Source organism: Cebidichthys violaceus, unplaced genomic scaffold (genome assembly GCF_023349555.1).
Source record: "Cebidichthys violaceus isolate CVI_PGR_0920_01 unplaced genomic scaffold, fCebVio1.0.p SCAF_14, whole genome shotgun sequence".
NCBI lineage: Eukaryota > Metazoa > Chordata > Actinopteri > Perciformes > Stichaeidae > Cebidichthys > Cebidichthys violaceus.
In genome coordinates, this window is record NW_027176307.1 from 1,383,113 (window position 1) to 1,403,835 (window position 20,723).

The 20,723-nt window shown below is 40.7% G+C and overlaps 1 protein-coding gene across 1 annotated transcript in view; it reads right to left on the reverse strand.

The window, feature by feature from the left end:
• ryr3 (ryanodine receptor 3) overlaps positions 1–20,723 on the reverse strand; it is a 109,118-nt gene that overhangs the window by 37,551 nt on the left and 50,844 nt on the right. The window contains 19 exon segments of the mRNA XM_068708420.1: positions 211–314; positions 1,651–1,783; positions 4,104–4,218; positions 4,830–5,103; positions 8,308–8,442; positions 8,817–8,919; positions 11,256–11,456; positions 11,979–12,588; positions 13,380–13,592; positions 14,319–14,545; positions 14,866–14,952; positions 15,761–15,923; positions 17,030–17,190; positions 17,286–17,334; positions 17,735–17,898; positions 18,121–18,329; positions 19,015–19,189; positions 19,418–19,623; positions 20,446–20,590. Coding sequence (XP_068564521.1) covers positions 211–314; positions 1,651–1,783; positions 4,104–4,218; positions 4,830–5,103; positions 8,308–8,442; positions 8,817–8,919; positions 11,256–11,456; positions 11,979–12,588; positions 13,380–13,592; positions 14,319–14,545; positions 14,866–14,952; positions 15,761–15,923; positions 17,030–17,190; positions 17,286–17,334; positions 17,735–17,898; positions 18,121–18,329; positions 19,015–19,189; positions 19,418–19,623; positions 20,446–20,590 — 3,474 coding nt within the window.

Sequence of the window (20,723 nt, forward strand, 5' to 3'; positions counted from 1 at the left end):
AAGTTAAGTCCATCATACAGCAGATTAATCTGCTACAACAACAAATAACTCGAGGTCATGATAAAAAGGAACAAACACTGGCTGGTAATCAGCTTGAAACCACTGGGTGCCATAAATAATCATGTTTCAAGGATCAATAACGGTGTAATTGCAGCAGATGTTGGACTTAATGTTCGTAAACATGTTGGTTTGTTTGCTCAAGTAACAAACCTTCTCCAGGTCAGGCTCCTCCAGGGCCAGAGCCAGGCCGTTGTTGTCCATCACCGACGACGCTGCCACATCCAGCGGAGTGGAGCCGCGCATAGCTTCAGAAGCTACACACACACACACACACACACACACACACACACACACACACACACACACACACACACACACACACACACACACACACACACACACACACACACACACACACACACACACACACACACACACACACACACACACACGGGTAAGAGTTTGCGCCGTGCTAAACAACAGGGGGCAGTCTATCTCCATATGATATGATATAGAAAATGGCTTTGAACTGAAAATGCTTTATCGCTTCAATGCTGCTCAATAAGAGTTGCGAACATAATACACATTATGACAAGTATAATAAAATATACCTAATAGAAATGACGTATAGAATGTTTCACAGATATACTGTATGTCTCCTATTTACTACAATGCTCATTATTGCAATCGATGCTTGTTTTGACAAGCAACTTCTCAAAAATGTTGAGATAATTAATGTGCAGATAATTAATCATAACTTAATGAATCCTCTGGGACTCAATGTGCAAAAACACTCGCTGCCTACATTAATTGATATATTCTCAATTCTCATTGGGCACATACTCTGAGAATAGTTGTGCACAGGCAATTTAGATTGAAACAAATAGATCAGTCATTGGTTTATAATTATAACGACGTCCTTCATGCAGGCAAAGTTGGACAGAAACAGAACACAAGGCACGTCTCCCAGCAGCTTCACATTGACGGACGGGATTTATGAGGAAGCAAATATCAAATGTTTGATGTTAGGCATAATAAACTGGTGCGTTGGCATTCATTGGTCTTCTCCACACCATCTCCTCTTTCACAGGCAGGAGCTTTAGTTTACAGAAGCAACAGAGGCAGCAGCAGCAGCAGACAGAGCCCGGTGACTCATCAGTCCTGCCCGGCATGACTAAATATTCCCGGTCCCTAGTTTTTCTGCCTCGATCCCCTGGCATACTGTGGGCGATACGTTTGTATCTGAACTTTAATTAGCTGAAAAAACACTCCAGCAAGTGGCACCTATTGGTTTCAATGAACATTTTTGCATTATTTTGGGAGTCGCAAAAGGGCACGTTTCTACTGTTGGGAAAATTCAAAGAAATTTGAAGTGTCAAGTAGTCCATTTGACTTCTTCTCTCAATATTTCTCTCTTCCACTATAGCCTTTAACTTTTTCTCACCATCACATATTCCTCTTCTGAAAATCTTTTTTTCAGTACCTTCCGTTCACCCTTTATGTTTACATTTTTCCCATACATCTTTAAACCTCTGTCTTCCTCTCTCAGAATGATATACACTAACTATAATAGAAGAAACTGCTGAAAGGCAACTGTCAGAAGAGAGAAGGAGAGTAGACCGTCTCCTTTGTGAAGCTACAAGCACTTACCCAGCCCGACACTGCTGTTCTCCAGCAGGTAGCTCAGGTGGTCAAACATGGCTTTCTGGTTCTGGCGGCTAATGCGACAGAAGTAGCACAAGAAACGACAACAGCTGGCCACCATCTTCGGGAAGGCGATCTCCTGTGGACACAAAATAAAAACACAAATGTGAAGATGTGCTAAAGTCCAACACTTTTACTTTTATTAACATTTTCAGGCAAAAAGAAGGGGTTGACATGGCAACATTAAACTTGTAACCTACCATGATGACGTACTTTTGTGGGCAGAATAATTCAATGGATCACGTTAGTTAATGCTGGCTAGCAAGTTTTTTGATAATGAAAATGGAATTGGAAAGGTAGCTGGCTTACTGGCCAGCCGTTAAATTAATCAAATTCAACAACTCAATGCTCGTTATCGCCAGATAAATGACAACTTCGTTCTGATCTTTTTTCTGTGTTGTATGGAAGTGGGGCAGAATTGGCAGGCGGGCTATGCTGGTTGGCTTCCTGGTTCCCCCATGCTTTGGTGCAGCAGTGGCTGCAGAGGATAGGCCCAAACAGCAGGCCATCTCTTCATCTCTCTAATAGTTTAGCCTATAAGCAACATTTCTCTCCATCGCTCTAATGAATTAGCCTGCAGTGCAGCCGCCGTGACGGCTGAGGGGGTCAGCAGAAGGCTACGGTAAACTATGGGCAACATTTTCTCTCCATCTCTGAAATGCTTCGCCTGTCCCGGTTAACCCCATTTCACAAATAAAGCTTTGTAGTTGCAAAATATATTATTTTCTTTAAACGGAACTCTCTCCAGGACCTTGAGTTGGTAGTCTCAGCCCAACTTTACCATATATCATTCCAATCATCTTCAGATATCTTGAGTCCTGATTCTTTCTCCCATTTCTGCTTGACATAGTCAGTAGCGTACTTTTGGAAGTTTCAGCCGTTCTCCAAATAAGCTATAGCAGGGGCTAAGGTCAACTTTAATCTATTGGATATGTCTGGAGTCTTATATGCTCGGCCCTGAGAAAAGCTTAAAGTATAATCAATAAAGAAAATCTATTTTCTGTTCAGAACACAACCGGAAAATCATTTCACCTCCAAGTCCTCATGCATATAATGCCGTTAGCCCTTTATCATCCTCCTTCTAGTGTGGCTTCACTCCAAGTGTTCAGTGAGCATAAATCTAAGAGTGAAGTAATTTCACTATCAATTTCTGACATAAATCCACACCTTATCTCAGGCAAATTACACTCTCCAAATATGAACAGCACAGAAAATCACACTCATCATCGGACAAGTTGCCCTTACTGTTCGGCTAGCAACGGTGCCAAATGTTTACACTTCTAAAAGATAGATTTATCACGGTGTTTGACAGCCAAAGCAATTCCCCGTCTCTAAGCCTTTGTGAAAAAGCTACCTGTGTGGAAGCACTGGGCACGACTGGGAAACAGCATTTTATTAAAGTCTGGGGTTAAAAACAGAAAACCCATTCTGAAACTTTTTTTTTGTAGTGTGTTCATTTTATACTTTGATTGTGTAACAGAATTGTAACATATCATCAATATGTAATTGTAAGGGAAAATATTGCTGTGGTAATGCCACTTTATATGGCCACAGTTAGTGAAGTGCACATATCAAGTGGCTGTAAACTGGTCTGGAATTTATGTCCGAGACTGTGTGATGAGACTGTCAGTGTCAGATGTGAAGGCCTAAATGTCTCTCTGAGGTCTTCCTGTCTAGGGTTTAATTCATGCTTGGCACTGGATGTGGCATTAAATCACAACCATCTCTTTCAGCTTCTGTCAGCACTGCCCAAAAAGGACAGACTTGAGAGGCCTCGCTCTCACCCCTCTCTCGCCCTCCTCTGCCCTCTCCGTTACCCTTGTGGCTTTTCTGAGTATTAGGTTGTTGATCTTGGCTAACTTCAACATCTTAGGCTACAAAGTGCTTTCCTGAGATCAGTATAAAACCTATTAGGAATAAAAGATTAGCGTCTGTCGGGGCATAGGTTTAATCAAGTAGTCGCAAGTACAAAACTGATCTAAATCAGAAACTTAACAGTTCAGTGCTGTACGCTCCACCCTGATATTTTTGAGGCCCTGAGATTTTACTAAGCTGGGAGTAAGAAGCTTTGAAGGGGGCAGATATAACAGTTCAGGAAGATACATTTGAACTAAGCTCCTCTGTTCAAAAGGCAGGTTAAAGGTGCCCTGTGAAGCTTTCTTGTAAACAAACAAAAGTTATTTTTACTTACTTAAACACACATAACCTTGAAGTCTGACAGTCTTGAAGTCTGAAGTGTTGAATGTATTTTCTCCCTTTTTACTTGACAATTGGACCTTAAGTTGAGATGGTTTGTCAACTATTGACTTGACAGCACTGGGTTGTACCGGGTTGAGTACAGCTAACACTGATAGTCCTATCGAGTCTCAAAATGTAAATATGCGGTCAGGCCTTCGTACCTGTGACTTGTCACCTCCCAGAACGTTGACCATGACCTCCATGACGGTCTCGTGCATGCCCAGCACTCTCATCAAGTTGGGATGTTGGTAGAAAACCTTGTTGTTCATGATGTCACTGGGAACACATGGAAATAATTAGAGAATGTGTTTTACATCCCACATTTTTGAGGCAATATACAGCACATTGGAAATAGTGCCCGGCTGTGTTAAAGACAGGGTTGGTAATTATCATCAAAAACATTTTTGATGTGCGACTGAACACGGCTACCTACCTGCCTGCCTGCGATTATTCTGCCCGTGAAGCCATCGCTCGAGTCTTCCACCAGCCGTTAGCTTAACAGCTATGAGTACTAACAATAGCAATGTTTGTTGTTTTCATTCATTATACGTTTAAGTTCCTAATGATAATTTTGGAGGAGTGGCTTAAAAGAGTGAGGCCTGAATGGAGAGGCTGTCAGTGTGGTGACTTGGCGACGTTCCTGCTGTATTTAGCCACATTTGGAGCTAGTGCTGCTAGCTACTTCTATTAGCAAAGAGTTTGTAACACTGCGTTGGGTTGGCTCTAGCGTACTCTTGCTAGTTTCTCAAGAATACCAACCCTGTCTTCAATGCATGTGTGTAATTATAATTACTATTAACAATCATTATTTCACATCACAATTTACATTTAATAAAAAATAATAATACTTGAGAAATGTCTGCGTTTATTGCATCACATTTTCTTACCCGAGTCCATCAATCATGAGTTTCTCCTCCTCCTTGCCCATGCGTACTGACAACAGAGACCTGATTTGACCCAGAGATACCAGCAGGTTAATAGCATCCTGCACGGAGGCGGCACTGATGGTGTAGGATTTCTTCATGGCCCGGAGCAGCTCCCCGATGCCATCATACTGCCTCCTTAGCAGGCTGAACATCACTCTGACCAGCTCTGGGTCCTGGATGTGAGACTCCTGAGCCCAGCTGGTTATGGTCTGGGAGATCAGCTCCTTCAGGTTCGCTGGAGAAGTGACAAGTCAACATCCAGGTGTGAATGATAATATAGAGTTATTAAAGTTAGTGCAGCTTTTCGATCAGAGAATGGTTTAGTGCCGTGATGACTTGACCACCACTAATCTAAAGTTTTCTAACTTTTACCATCCAATGTTATTGGGAAACACTGACAAGGGAAGTTTATTAAAGTTGTTTAAAGTTGCTGTAAAAGAACCCACTACATGCAGAGCAGACGGCAACTTTAGTCAATTGTTCTCTGTGCTTTATACAATGTCTAAAATAACGTGCTGTGCCTGTGTCCGTTTTACAACAACAGGTTGGTTTTTTTTAAATCATATGTATGAATCACGGGAATCTCTTTAGAGGTGAAAAGTAATTGTTTGCATAGGAGGAATAATTCAATTCGTAATGCATCTGGTACTCTCAGCATTGAGCTTACTACATCATACAGGTTTTTGCTGCTCATAATCAAACTTATATGATTTCATCAGAAGCGTCAGGGCAGCTTGTTGGCTGTTAGCAGAACTGTGATTATTACATTTACTTTTTTTGGCCAATAGTTTAATGTGAAATGAAGTCCGTAATATGAGTGAAAGGTGGAGGAAGCTAAAATGTATGTAGACATGAAGAGCATCTGAGAAGGAGCTTAAGAAGTACAACAAGAGTGCAAAGGTGCCAGAAAGAAAGTTAAACATTTTGTGTGATCCATGACAATTTGTTTATAATCAGCAAGACAAATCCACAACCAAGCAAAAAGTGCTTAGTTCAGAAGTCAAGCAGAGGAAGTACAGTGCATGTACGTCTTTGATCACGTCAGACGAAAAGAAAGATCAGGTAGTTATGCTTCTACTTTTGTTATAAAACCAGATTACTTAAAAATTACAGTACATCAGTGTACTTTGAAGTAATACGAGGAATATATGTAGTCTGGGAATGCAGTTTGTCATTGGGTAAGTGTGATCCATTAAACAGACATGACAGTCCATAAACAGTACATTTATTAAGAGTCAAACTAAATTTAGCATTTGACATGGAGTGTCAGAAAGATAATTTAAGATATAGAACTGTGATGGTGGAACAACATGGTGTCCACGTGTCGAAATGGGATTTCTTTACTACTTTACCTACACTCACTCTCTAAACATATGAATTATTTGTATCGCTCTCTTGTTCCCCCTCTTTTGAACAATGCAAAACTCAATGCAACACTAACAACATTCACTCATCATTGAGCAAACCTTGACTCTAAAACGTTGGGATTAGAATATAATGATCTTTTTTTAAGCACAATGCAGCTACTAAAATAGCTCCTACGACACTCAACCCCTTTCTTCCTGAAGTAAGGTGACTTTAAAAGGTTAGGGTATAATTAACTTTTGCATAGCCTTACATTTTTGACTCCTAAAAGAAAATGTCTGAAATTGTTTCCAAGGACTGTTCAGAAACAGTTGTGGGCTCTGTTCCCCAGGCACCTCAAAAGGTTTTTCATTTAAGAAAAAAAGGAATAATAATATGTCTCTACCTAATGCATTAGAGCACAAAGTACAAGACAGATGTATAGAAACAGATTAAACTGAAGGGGAGCTTTATTTTATATTTTCTACGGTCTGGGTAATCCTTTGGAACTTTGTTCAGGTCCTATCAAACTTAAATCTCACAGACAAGCAACAACACAACTGGGCACAACTACAAAGACACCGTAGTGATAAATGATGAGGCTGTAGCTAAATGCCACACCTCTCCAAATCGCACATTGCTATTCCAAAGCTATCGCTAAACTTTGAGTGTTTAAGTCAAACAGCCCAACATCTGTGGCGAACAAAGGGTCAGATATTCGAGCAGAATCCTAATGAGAGACGAGACAGATACAAAAAGAGAGAGAGGGGAAGCCAGCTGCCCTGAAGGTGAATGTCTCGCAGATTCACATCTGCTCTGCATCGTCTCTAACAGTAGCTCACATGGGAGTCATCACGAACAAACTAAAGCTACCCTGTCTGCAAGCTATATTGCAAATGGCCAGGTGCTGTTTATAAAAACATTTTAGACCTTTTCAGCTCTCAATTTTGTTTTTAACACCGAGTTGGCCGTACTGTTAATTGTGGCTTCTACAAAAACATCAAAAGCTGCCAGTTGCTTTTATTCTTTTTTTTCTAAATACATTTACTGAAGCACGACTACACCGTTAATGCCAGTGTCCACCTTATCCAGCTCGGCTAAAGTTCGTCACTTCCAAAATAACATTGTAGAATCATCTTTATAAATTCTATCATGATGCAGTCAGTGTGCTTGAAGTAGCTGTGGAGTGATGTAGGAGTGAATTAAAGACATATTAAAAGAACTACATGGTGATCACCATAAATAAAACAACAAGTGTTCCAAAATCAATTGAAATGTGTTGATAACATCTGGATTCTAAATAGTGCAAATAAGCAACTCAGTCCCTGAAAGACTAAAGACAGAACATGGAGCTCCTCTTCTTTTACTTAAGATTATCTACGAGGAAGCATGATACTACATTTACAGAGAGATCAGACATGTGTTTATGATAATACCATTTACATGTTAAAACAGATGAGCATAATTGACAGTGACGAGGAGCAGCTTGTTTCCTCGCCCATCATTTAATACGCCGACTTTATTATGATCTTCATGTGATGTTGAAGAGGTGATGCTGGTCTTCCAGAATCATCTTGAATCACATCATCTGTCCACTTATGGAACTTTTGAATTATGCATGCTAGGTGTGGGAGGCTGGAGTAAGGCATTAAAATTTATAGCAAAGAATCTTTTAGTAGCTGTCCATTAGTCTTTTCTTATTTGACACAGAACATATCCATGCTTTCAGCAAAGAGCTGCAGGAAATAATAATGAAACCACCAGACCCCAGCTTGAAGCAAAGAACTTGTTGAACTAGCAGCCGGGCAGTGTTTTATGTTCTGTATAATATTTATTTATTTCATGGTTCTTTCAGTACCAATTTGGTGTTTAATGACACATCAAAAAACACTTTGTCATGGCTTATTGCCTGTCCAGTAGACCTTTAGATATTGGTAACATGGCACTACAACACTAAAATTCAGAGGAAGTTGTCTAACACCGAAATTAAATTTAAATTGCTAAAAGCTAGTCTCCCACTTCTATCTGCATCATTGTATAAAATGTACAATTGCACAAAAATACTGTGCTATGAGATATGTTCAGAGTGACTTACTGGGAGCAGCCTGTTCCGTCTCTGTGGGTTCCTTCTCCGTCTTCTGAGGTGGACCTTTGATTTTGTAGACTAAAGCGAGGAGACGGCCTTTTATCGAAGTGTCCTGCTCTTCCTCATCCTCCTCCACGGGAATTCCTGCAAGAGGAAACACATTTCTGTCAGACACTCAGAAATTCAACATTTTGTATCAAGTGCTTAAATAGTGCAAACAACTTGTGATACTAAGTGTAGTATGAGAGGACATAGAATGTTGGTGCCTCATTTTTTCTGATAACAGATAAGCCTAAAATCAATGTGACTGGTCGCCTCTATTTCTCACCAGGCATTTGACGAATGCTTATAATACCCCCAAAAAATACTGGTCGTCTTTTTTTTTGTCAAAGATCAAGAAGATTCCTTTTGTGTGAGAAGATATCCTTCCTCGCGTACAATGTATCAATCAACATCAATGAACCAAAATCAACACCATATGTAAAAGACTTGAGAGAGCTGAGAGAGCTGGACTCTACCACAGTGCAGTCGCAATTCTTCATGGAAGGAGTTGAGTTCTTCCTGGATCTGCTCAGGACACGGGCAGTCCTCCCCTGCAGTGAAATTCAACAGGATGTTGATCTGCAGGAAACAGACAAACGTAAAGAAAAGGTTAGAAGTAGAGAGTGAGGAAGGGAATATAAAAAATGTGTTTTAGAGAGCTGGAGGGATGAGGAGAAGGGTGAGAATTTGTAGTGAGTAGAAGTGTAGTGTGTGAAAGTATGAATAAAAGGAGGGTGGCATACAGAGCAGACAGCACCATTATTATTCTGAGCAATAACCCAACGGCAGAGACTAGTCTCCTGCAGTGAGTGCTTACAATGGCTGGTTAGATAGTATCTGTCTGATCAATGCAGACTGAAATAATCTGACGACGGGGTTCACGCTGGATGCTGACGCATTGCGAAGCACAATGATTTTCAGAGAAGCTCTGCCCGTGTCCTTTGGCCGCCCATGTAAACCAAGTGGGCTGTTCACACAGGACTCGCTGTGTTTCGGTGTGTGGTCTAATAATACTAATCTAATGTAAAACAACGTACATTATATATCTGACATAAGTTATGTGATTCTGTTAAATGACAAAATATGTGTCCCATGCTTTTGACCGTCCTCAGAGAGAGAGAGAGGGAGAGAGAGAGAGAGAGAGAGAGAGAGAGAGAGAGAGAGAGAAAAAAAAATGGTTATCTTTAAAAAGCAGTAGTAGCTTTAATGGTAAACTATTCTAAATAGCTACTAATCTGCTATGTTTGCTGTATGTCACAAGCTAACAGACTAAATATACATGAGCTGCTTCCTTGAGCAAAGCAGATGCAGAGTCCAGCTTAGGCTATTCTGATGTCTATTTCTGGCATGTCTTTTTAATAAACCATGGGAGGAACATGCAGCAAACTTGGAGAATGTTGCCCACAGTATCCACCTGCAAGGTTTTGCAGCTCATAGGAAATGCAATTAAACAGCTTGAAAACTGTGCAGTCGTGCCGATCTAAACTTTTGGCTCGCTCTTTAAGTCACTAAAGCAAGTGATCTAAACAGAAACAGAAAAAGAAACAAATGGGACTTTCTGGCTAATGGGCAGGAAGAATAATGTTGTACCCCCTCTCTTCCTCTCTACTCTGGCTCGGAGACGCACTGAAAGGAATATGGATGTTAAACGGGACCTATTCATTAGCTACAAAGATCTGAGCCCCTGTGGCACTTCAGTGCACTGACACAGTAATTACACACTGGGCTTAAAAAATACTGAAAGCATGTGCTGTAAGGGAGAACTGAGATCCATTAATAAACTTAAGTTTGGTTGTAGCAGCAAGATCAAATACTTCATCACCGGCTCTCGACACATTTTTCATCTGCTTCTATTGATGCTTTTTAGATCTTTATACATCAGAAAAACAGGAAATGAATAGTTTTCTAAGGAGAACAAAAGAGAAACTCAAACTGTTAGATGATAACATGAGTGCAAGTTGGTCAAGCCATTACCTGTATGTCTGGTATGTATGGTGCATGCACACAAGGGTAGAGCTAGACCAATATATCGGCCCATGTAATGTTATTCAGAACAATAGTCATTGTGATTCAATCCCAATGATGGAGCTTGTGAAGGATAATAAACAATAAGGGTTACATACATGGCACAATGAAAAAGTCTGACCTCTGGAAAGTGAAAAGGGCAGATTGCTACAACATGTGTTGTGAGAGTAAATAATCCGACAGCTGGTTGGATTTAGGTGTCCTAGCAGCACCATCCCCTGGTCAAATATGTATATGTGTAAATTTAGCTTCTTGCACTTTGTGTTTTTATAATCTCTTATGCTTGTTTTTTTTTTTTTGTTTGTTTTTTACACCTGCATTCAACCTTACAAACAATTTCAAATGCCAACATACACATTTGTGGATTGATGTTGATTCTACAGTTTTCTCACACATCCTGGCCGGTAAATCCCCTTTGCGACTAATAACAATTTTCTACTCTTAAATGTCAGCTTTTTTACCTCTCAATGCACGGTCAACTCCCTCAAAGTTCACTTTAGCCTCAAACTCGGCCCAATTTCCCCTACGGCAATACCGGCTGAAAATAAAGTTAAGGAACAACTGAAAACTAAAAGTCACTCAGTGAATTACAAAACTCTGTGCTCCAGTATCTGCCTCCGACTCTGAAATTTATATTATTTAAAGGGCATAGCTATAGCACGTACATCATGCGGGTGTTTTGCATAAATGCACGGCTGCATGTAAATTAAAATAGAATATTAATTTTCCTAAACCATGTTAGAAACTTAGTAGGAATATTGCCTTTTTTCGGAATAAGGTCAAAAACCGAGATATTTTGTGCATGTAAAGGTAGTCATTGATTATTTTGTTCTCCCTCAAACTGGATGTAACCAGTTTCTCGTGGTGTTTGGTCCATTGTAATAGAGTACCTGCTCATGCGGGGGTGAACGGAACTCTTTAGTCTTCTTGGCAGTGATGGCGGCAGACATGTTGAACGCCAGCATCAGCTCATTGTAGCGGAACTTCTGGTTGAACTGCAGCTTGGACACAAAGCTGTCGGAGAAGGAGACGATGGCCTCGATGCGGTGCTTCAGCTCACAGTCGCAGAAGTAGTGCAGCAGCTCACACATCTGAGAAGAAGACATCAATTCAGCAAGAAAGGCAATCTAGAGTAGTTTTAGAAGTGACAGTTTCTCTTTCTCTCTGTGTCTGTATTGTTTGATGTGAATAAGATCATTTTCATATAAACTGATTTAGCGTTTTCTGTAGGTTAAACAGAGAGAAACCTCACATATTATTGCCATTTCCAAGAGATTATCTGCCTTCATCTTCATAATGCAGAGATTGTAGCTGTCTACAGCATTCTGGACTTTTTGTCATTGATAGGAAAATTAGTATTCATCCGCTGCTTTCTTCTCTTGCACTCATGCAGTCACTTCTCAGTGAGAAAAATCATAAAAGCTTGGAATTGCTGACAAATGAGGAATTAGTGTACCAAATCGGAAGAAGGGAAATAAGATGGGGAAGTTTTTAATCTAATTAAAACCTTGGAATATTAATATATGGACTTCATTTCATGCAACTATTTCCAATCTCACATTTAAAATCGCTGAAATGTGTGTGTGCATGTTTTTTGTGATCATTTTCATCACCTGGCGTTTGACAGACTCGGGCAGCGACTTCTCCAACAGACCTCTAACTTGCGGTTTACTTTCCTTCGTCTCCTCCTCTCCGGCCTCCACAGCCTTCTCCTCATTCTTGCTCACATCCTCCTTCTCCCCTGTCACGGCCACCTCATCGCCCTTAGCTTCCTCTGCCTCCTTGGCCTCCCCGAACACGTTGGGGTCAATCAGGAGGAGAATCAAACGCACCTCCTCCCTGGTTAAGACTCCCATGATTAACAGCGTTCCAATCAGCTTCAGGATGGGGACAAACTGGTACTCCACGCTGCCGCCCACCGGGTCACGGATGTGTGTGCCTCCGCCCTGCACAGCCTCAGAGAGCATGCTGATGGCTTTCTCTTTCAGGGTGCCCAGAGGGATCTGGGGGCTGTAAAGGTACTGGGCGTGCTTTGTGTTGATGATGCCGACGGCGGAGAAGTTGACCCGAGGTTTGAGGGAGGTGCTCAGGTCCACGCCAGGCAGCGAGTGCCGCTTGGACTCATCAGGGAACAGCTTGATGGAGCGAGTCTCGTCCGTCACAGGGATGATGAACTCATGATTCATCATCAGGCGAGCCTCCTTTGCCGTCTCAAGATGGATGCTGGCAATGAGAAGAAGAATCAGTTCAATCGTCGTCGGGAGGTTTTGGCCATTACCCTTATCGGGAAGTAACCATCCAGTATTCTGGGCTTATAAATACATTTCCCTATGTGGTATAAATGTGCAATTTGTAAGATGTTATAGCTCCACAGCACAAAATGACCTCAATATATCTGTGGGAGGTGACAGGGTTGTTGATCAATACCAGTGAGTCAGCAATTACCTGATGCTGAGTTCTCAGATGCATTGTGGTTTCTAATCACAGTGCAAAGCAACAGTTCACCTACATGGATGTTCACACCCTCCACTTGAAACTGCATTTTCAGTGTTAATGGAGGTAAGCACTATGTCGTGAAATTAGCAGGTGGAATTTCCCATGTATGATTTCATTTAATTATGTCTGTCTGTGGTTTATTGACAATGTGTGAAAAAACTCAATGTCAATAAAGACTCTAGATACTGGATTACACTGAGGCAGTATCAAGATTTATTTTGACATATTAACTCTGTGGTCTTGTGTGTGGCTCCGTCACTTGATGATGTTGTAATAAGGTGCAATTATTTCATTGTTCATCATTAAATTCCATGATGAGTAACAATATTGACAACTTCTCTGCGGGAAAATAAAGGTTGATGAATTTTAACACTTGAATCATTGTAGATCTTTTTTTTTTTTCCATTTCTCAAATGCAGACGAAAAAGCCAATTTCCAAAACTGCAGGAGGGTAAGGAAGAATAAAAAAAAAATCATATCTGACTACGTTCAATCTAAAACAAATGCAAATACCACACCTGATTAGTACATTGTAGAAGCCGTCTCTCAGCATGCCGGAGAGGTACTGGTTGTCGATGGTGTTGAGGAGCTGTGATTGGTCCAAGTGACTGCAGAGGGCGTGAGCAACGCGGGTGTTTCCCAGGGCACAGAGGGCACAGTACAGCTTCAGTGTGTGGTAGTGGAACTTCCTCAGGTCTTCATGTTCAGATAACTCCAGGATGTCCAAACACCTAGAAGAGAGCAGGAAACAAATGGGCTGATGGAGAACCATTTACACTGCAGCAGTATGTACGAGGTGGCAAACTAGACGGTCATTGTTTTACTGATTTACGATTTGACAATATATGCTCGAGATGATAAACCACCTGCACACTATGGTGACTGTCCCTTCTAACGTTTCTTGGTGCATTCGGTCACTAAGGCCAGTATCAGATGTAGGTATGATTTTTGAAACAGTTTTATTTTTGAAACAGTTTGATGAAGTTTCTTGATCTGATGGGTATTTAATTCAATTAATTATACAAAAACAGATATTACCATCTGGCTATTTATCCAAAAATAGTTGACAAAACAATCTTTACTGAAAGCCTGTCATCATTTTCATAATCTAATGATCGAGTATGTTATCCATATCACCCAATCCTAAGATGAATAAACAAACACATTCTGGCATAGTGCTTCTTGCTATACATACACATCAAACTTTTTCAACTTTTAGCATAAAAATCAACTTAATCACATAAACGTTACCACATTAACTTTGGTCTTAATATGAACAAAACATTGATTGTTAATCATTTCCTAAGGTGTTACATACAGTAGAGTGATTGACGAGATATTCAAAGAATCATGGCTCTCGTATGGCTGAGGGGTGTAAACACACCCTAATAATGTGGGACTGAACCAGTCACACACAGCAGTACAGCAGCTGTTTACTTCACATCTTTGTTGCACACCTGTTCTCTTCAGGTATATGTACGGCCAGCATCTCCAGCGGTTCGAGGCACTGGACCACCCAGCCATGCCTCTCGCTGACCCGAGCAGTTTCCACGTGGAGGAAGGTGTTCGGCATGCGGCTCCACAGCACGGCCACGATGGTCTGCACATCCAGACGTGGCGGGCACTGCGGCACCGGGTTCCTGTGCTCACTCTTAAATATGGCAGACGAGAGCGGCATCGCATCCTGGGAGAAGAGGGAGAAGAACAGTACTACAAAGAGGAAGGATAACAGGAAAAACTATGTTTAACTAGTTGATGGACCATGTGCTTTTGGTTTTAATATTACAATTTCTTGAATAAAAATGAAGGCATTAATGCTAAATTGTTATACATATCATGGCCACCTACTAATTACAGTTACGAGGCGTGTACAACAATACTAGTAAATTATGAGGACCAAAACGCTTTAAATCGTTCTACTCGTTCTGGCAAAACCCACATCCAGTACTACACACCACATCGTGTCCAAGCATTGCAAATTGTTGGATTTGAATGGAGACTAACCTTGAGCTTGACAAATTCAAACTGGAAGAGGTTTGCACTGGTAGGGCGTACAAACACAGCTGGGAATAGCTTAGTATTTGGCTCCACCTGAATATAAACAAAGTTCAGTCATCAATATCATAGATTAAATCATTTAGAATTACAAGAGTTAATAATGCAACAAAAGGAAACAAGTCAGATCCATCCTGAACAAACCCCTGAGAGGAATCTAAGTTCTTATTCAAATTCTTGTTTCAGATCATTGCAGATCTGATGCTCAGTATTCTGCTCTTTCTAGTGTCAGAAGGCTTTTAACCTCTAAGCTCATGGATTAGTTGGCATTTTAAATCCAAGTCCAATACGTATAAATTGATGTACTGATGACAGTCATCTGAGACAAATGATGAATACAAAGAGAGAGGAGAAACAACTGAAGCCAGAAAAAGACAAGAAGCTTTTCATCAAGTTCAAATCAAGGACTGGAGAGAAAAGAGAAAAACGGGTGGCAATAACAGACAAAGTAACATTTCATGGTCTGGTCAGGTTTTCAATGGGTCATTAAAAACTTCAGATCAGAGAGGCGAGACAACCTTTGTTAAGATTCTGGTGTTGAAAACAGATGAGAATTCAACAGTGTATTTTCCTAACTGCCGGTCTAATTTACTGTAATGCAAATGTGTTTACTTCACAGTACCTGAAGGGAAGATAGAAGGGATGGATGATATTTTGAATATGTGCGGCAATAGAAATATGTGGGAAGCATCAACCCAAAGATTTATTACAACAAAAACACTCAAACGTTCTCAATCTCTGAATGTAATGGTTTGAATAGAATATAAATACTGTATATTTGATGTGCACATACTGAAGTTCATAAGGCAGACTGTCTCAACTACTGCGCTGTTACCCTTATTACCTGATACGTTGTGGACAGCTCCTTGCCGTTGGCAGTGAAGGAGACGAGGCCAGTGGCCAGGTCGATCAGACAGCCGATCTCCAGGTCAGAGTTGGAGCGGCTGGAGGAAGACGGGCCGACTGCGTCCGCTCCACACACCATGTAGCAGTTGCTCCTCTGGACACTGCAGCAACAGCAGACAATGAGCTCGTTGTACAGAAATCCATGTGAACGTGAACAACAAAGATTATTGAAAAATAACTAATTTGTGCACAATATATTTTCATCATGTGTCACATTCATCGATCTGTATTGACTAGTGACTCTTGCCTCATTAATAATCATTACGTTACACACAGATTCTCTCTTCCCCATTTACTCCCCCTAATACTGGATGGAAGAGGGAAGATAAAAAGTCAATATGCCTCAGCCGAAGATATAGCGCCACTTCAAGGTCAATTAAGGCTTATGGGTAATTTACAAGTGTAAGCTTGCCATACTAATTAAAATGAGTAAGTAAATTCAAAATATATAAAGGGCTGACTGACGATGATATAGGTATTGTGTTGTTTTTTGGTAGTATATTGCTTCATGTTCATCTTTGCTTTATATCAAGCACCGCAATGGAAAAAAAGTCTTGGGAATTAATTGTGTTATCTTTTGGCAGAAAATGGATCATCAGGACTTTTCTTTTCTCCGTGGCCTGTGAGGCTTCCGTAGTTTTATCAATAAAGACAAAATAATTCAACCTAAACTAACTGGTGAAACTGTATTTGTGGTTTAAAATGTTTGCTTATGCAAATTAATGTGCTATATGGACAGAGACTGTGACATTTTAGAAGTTACTGTCCAATAAATGATTGCCTTTTTTTTTTGCAACACTTTTTTTTCGAACAGCCAGAATTGATTATCTCCCTCCCATCGATACATGTTTCAGCTCCTTACACTTTAGAAACACAAAGCGCTACCCTGCAATGATGGACGACCTTAATGAATTCTACTTTGAACCTGTCCTCTAGCACACTGACACAATGACAAAAGTGTTGCAAATGAATGGAAAATGTATTGTAAAAAAAAACATTTCACACAACATCGTTACGCGCTCTGTGCAGAGCAAGATGCACACCGTGGCCCTCAAACAACACTGTATGAACAATATTGAATGACTAAAGTACTAAAAGGCGACACATGTTTGATATTCTCAGATACTCCGATTTCCTCGGACAACCCAGCGAATCTGCTGACTCTCCACGTCTACATTACACCTCTCTCTGTTTCATGATAGCTTGCCTCTCATGGACTCGGCCCCTCTCATCTCCCAGGGTGACGGTGACTGTTCGGGTCTTGCTGAGGCTGAAGTTCTTGCTATAGTAATGATAGTCCGGTGTGACCCAGCCAACCCACACTGACGCAGGGTCTTGTCCAGCAAACACTCTCACTGAGTGGTAGTACTGCCATAGAAACACACAGCACAATAGTTTACGCATGACGAACAGAGAGAAGTCGTCCAGAAAATATGTTTCTTTGAATATACGAGGAGATTTACAGTTGTGATGCTTCCGTAGTCAACAGTTCCATCTTCTCTTGGAGGATGGCTGCGGAGACAAAAATACAGGTTTTAAGAACAACAGGGGGATCTTTCTTTTCCTTTTTTTTGTATTGCACATGCACTTTAGGCTAAAGGGCAAATAAAGGGACTTGGCTCTTCCAGTCTGCATGTCAAAGTTTCCTTGGGATGAACCCCAAATTGCTTATGAATCCTAATGGGCAGGTGGCAACTTGTATGGCAGCCTCTGCCATCGGTGTATGAATGGGTGTGTAAATGAGTTTAAAGCACTTTGAGTGGTCGGAAATACGAGCAAGTCGCTGTAAAAGTCCATTTACAATAGACGATCACAACAGAACAATTCCACTACTGTTCCTTCAAAATGATATACGTCTTTGAATCATAACAATACTCTCCACTGCTGCTCCAGTGTAGTGGCGATGTCTGACCTGAGTTTTCGTGATTCGTCCAGTATCTTGTCTGCAGAGTAGAACTCCACAGGCATGCTCATTCTGCAGTAGGCCATGTCACTGTTGCTGTTCTGCGTGCCAAACGTCTTGTGGGTGACCTTAAGGCAGGGAGGGCTGTCTACCGTTCCGTCAATCCTTGTCACCTGAGGAGTTAAGAGTCAGGGGGGGGGGTGAACATCCAAAGAAGGAAATTGATACGCATCATCAATATGTCCATCACCCAGGCAGCACTGTTCACTATGTTTGTATGCTTAGAGCAAGTTAAAAACTGGCCAAACACTGAATCACTGGTTATCAAAGATGTTAACATCTAAAAAGGACAATCCCAGCAGCAACAACAATAATAACGAAAAAGGCTTTTTCACCTCGATATGCATGTGGTCCTGGGGTATGTTCACAAAAGTGGGAAGGCGCTTGCTGAACCACATGGTGATATCTCTGTTCATGTTGACACCGAAGGGCTCAAAGCCTTCCTGGAGACCACACATGGTGTAGTACTTAAAAGCACTGGCGTCCTTGCCCAGGTTCATATGTCCAATCTGAGACATGCCCATACTGCAACAAGGGATTAAACCTGGAGGAGAGTTGAGGGAAATTGGTGGGTTAGGCAGGCCAATATTGGTTTATTCTTAAGTGTGAAATATCATCCAGTCATGTCATCGCTTGTTGCAATGTGAGAGGTTCCTTTCCTGAACAAAGTTGGAAAACCTTCCTTTGCACATTTATTAGAAAATAACTTGGATGTTTCAGTACCACTAACAATTTGTCATCTGCCTCTGTGCCATCAAGAGCTAGACTGAATTAGTCCAGTGAATTTATAACCCTGGGGAAAAAAAAATCTCTGCACATGCATAAAAATATATATATATATTATATATTAAAAAAAAAGAATTATCAAATTTGATTTTAGCGCATACAATTTTACTAAAATGTGCACCTTTATTAGCCTTAAAAAAAATCATATGTACTGTCATGTATGTAAAATGTCTATACAGCAGAATCCATCACACCATCAACTATGAAAATGAATTTGAATAATTTAACGTTATTCAAATGTGGCTCTCTGTCTTATCCTGAAGTGTGGTTCATTTCCAGAGTAATGGGCCAAAGTCTCAATGGACTTCATTAGATTGCGACATCATTAACGTTTTTTGTTTTGTTTTGCCTCCTACCAAACCTCTAGTGATACTGTGGATGAAACACACGCAGAATAAATGGATGAATTAACACTAAAGTTCTCTGGATCGTGGAGCCCTCACCGTCCTCCGTCTCAAAGTCAGTGAAGGCAAGCTCAGAGCCCTTGCTGGTGATCATGAGCTCTCCGTTCAGGGTGAAAATCATGGATTTGTCCTCCATGTTGATCATGCAACCGACCACGTCGCCCTTTTTCCAAGGCTGTCCAAAGTAGCGGCTGCCTGCGTGCATTCGTCGACCCTTCACAAAAAAAGACAACGTTTTTTTTCGCAGCATGTATCATGTGATCCCTAATCACTCATAATTGTGGAATCAATCAACTGTAATATCGTGACAATAGCATTAACAATGTATGTTTTTATACTAAATAATACATTTTCTCCACCAACATTTAAAATAGATCTCCTTTCATACTAATTCATCATTAGTATTGCCCCCGTCCACAAACTCCTAACAGAGCTGGTTTACCATGTATCCGTCGAAGACGAAGGCCTGGTCATCTGTTCCCAGCTCCACATCGGGCCTGCAGCCTGGTCTGGCCCAGCCAACCCTCATATCGCCTCCACTCAGAGCCTCAAACTCAAAGTACCACTTTCCCGTCTTCACTGCATACGTCTGCTCCACACGGAAGAAGCGGATGGTGTCGACGCTCTGATCATCAACCACATGGAGGGCTGGGTAAGGAGAGGGACAGGAGAAAGGGACGCTTTGACTTTATAGGTACATTAAATACCTACCGACACCAATAGCATATGAAGCTAAGTTTACGCATCATTGTCAGTATCAGTATGAAATTATGTGATTACATCCTGGCTATGCCACTAAATGTGAAAATATTCAGAGCACTTATTTATAATACTGTAATAATTAGTGCTTACAATATCCCAGCAAAGATCTTGGTGTAGGATAGATTTTAAAAAAACATTTATACCATAACATTTACTGATTTTGCTGCTTCAAAATAAAAGCTTTGAAATAACAAAATAACAGGGGACTTTAATTGGGAAGAATTTATAGGAAAATTAAATGTATTTATCAGAGAAAAAGTAATGCTATGTTAGCAGCTGTTCTTCAATTAAAACAATTTACTAATACTTCAACGAGGAAGAGAAAGCAGCCAAAATAACAGGGTACAGACTTTTATTGTGACGAATTTATGGAAATTAAATATCTTCATCCACCGTTTTACAGCCGGTTCTTTTGACCTCAACATAATCCAATCACTATCCTTTGAAAAGACAAGTGTAACCACGACCTTTGTAACGCTAGTTCACAACAGTTTCCATAGTTGTTTTAATAAAACAAAAATGAATACTATAGTCCTATAAGCTGTATGTTATGTAGGATTTGGACTTAATTCTGAAATGAATGTATACAGGTTTAATTGGCCAAACAGATTCAATCGTTCTAAATGGCACCCGGCCCTCTATATTTTTAACTTAAAACAGGATTTTTAAGAGTTTTGTATGTCAGCTGTGTCAGCAATATGGTCTCACCCTCCTGGTCTGGGGGGTCAATATCATATCCATATCCAACCATGGTCCTGATGGCCTCTCTCAGACTGTCTCTGTTAGATTTCTTAGTGCGCTCGTCCAGAAAAGCATATGGCACCAAGCGGGGATTACGCCTGCTCTTCAGATCCTGACACAAACAAGAAAAACATGTAAGTAGGAGAAAGACGAGCATAAAATACATTTCAGCAAAAATCTTCAACAAAATATCTACTTTATCATCAACTATACTCTAATTTAAAGAGCAGAGCAGTATTCTGCCA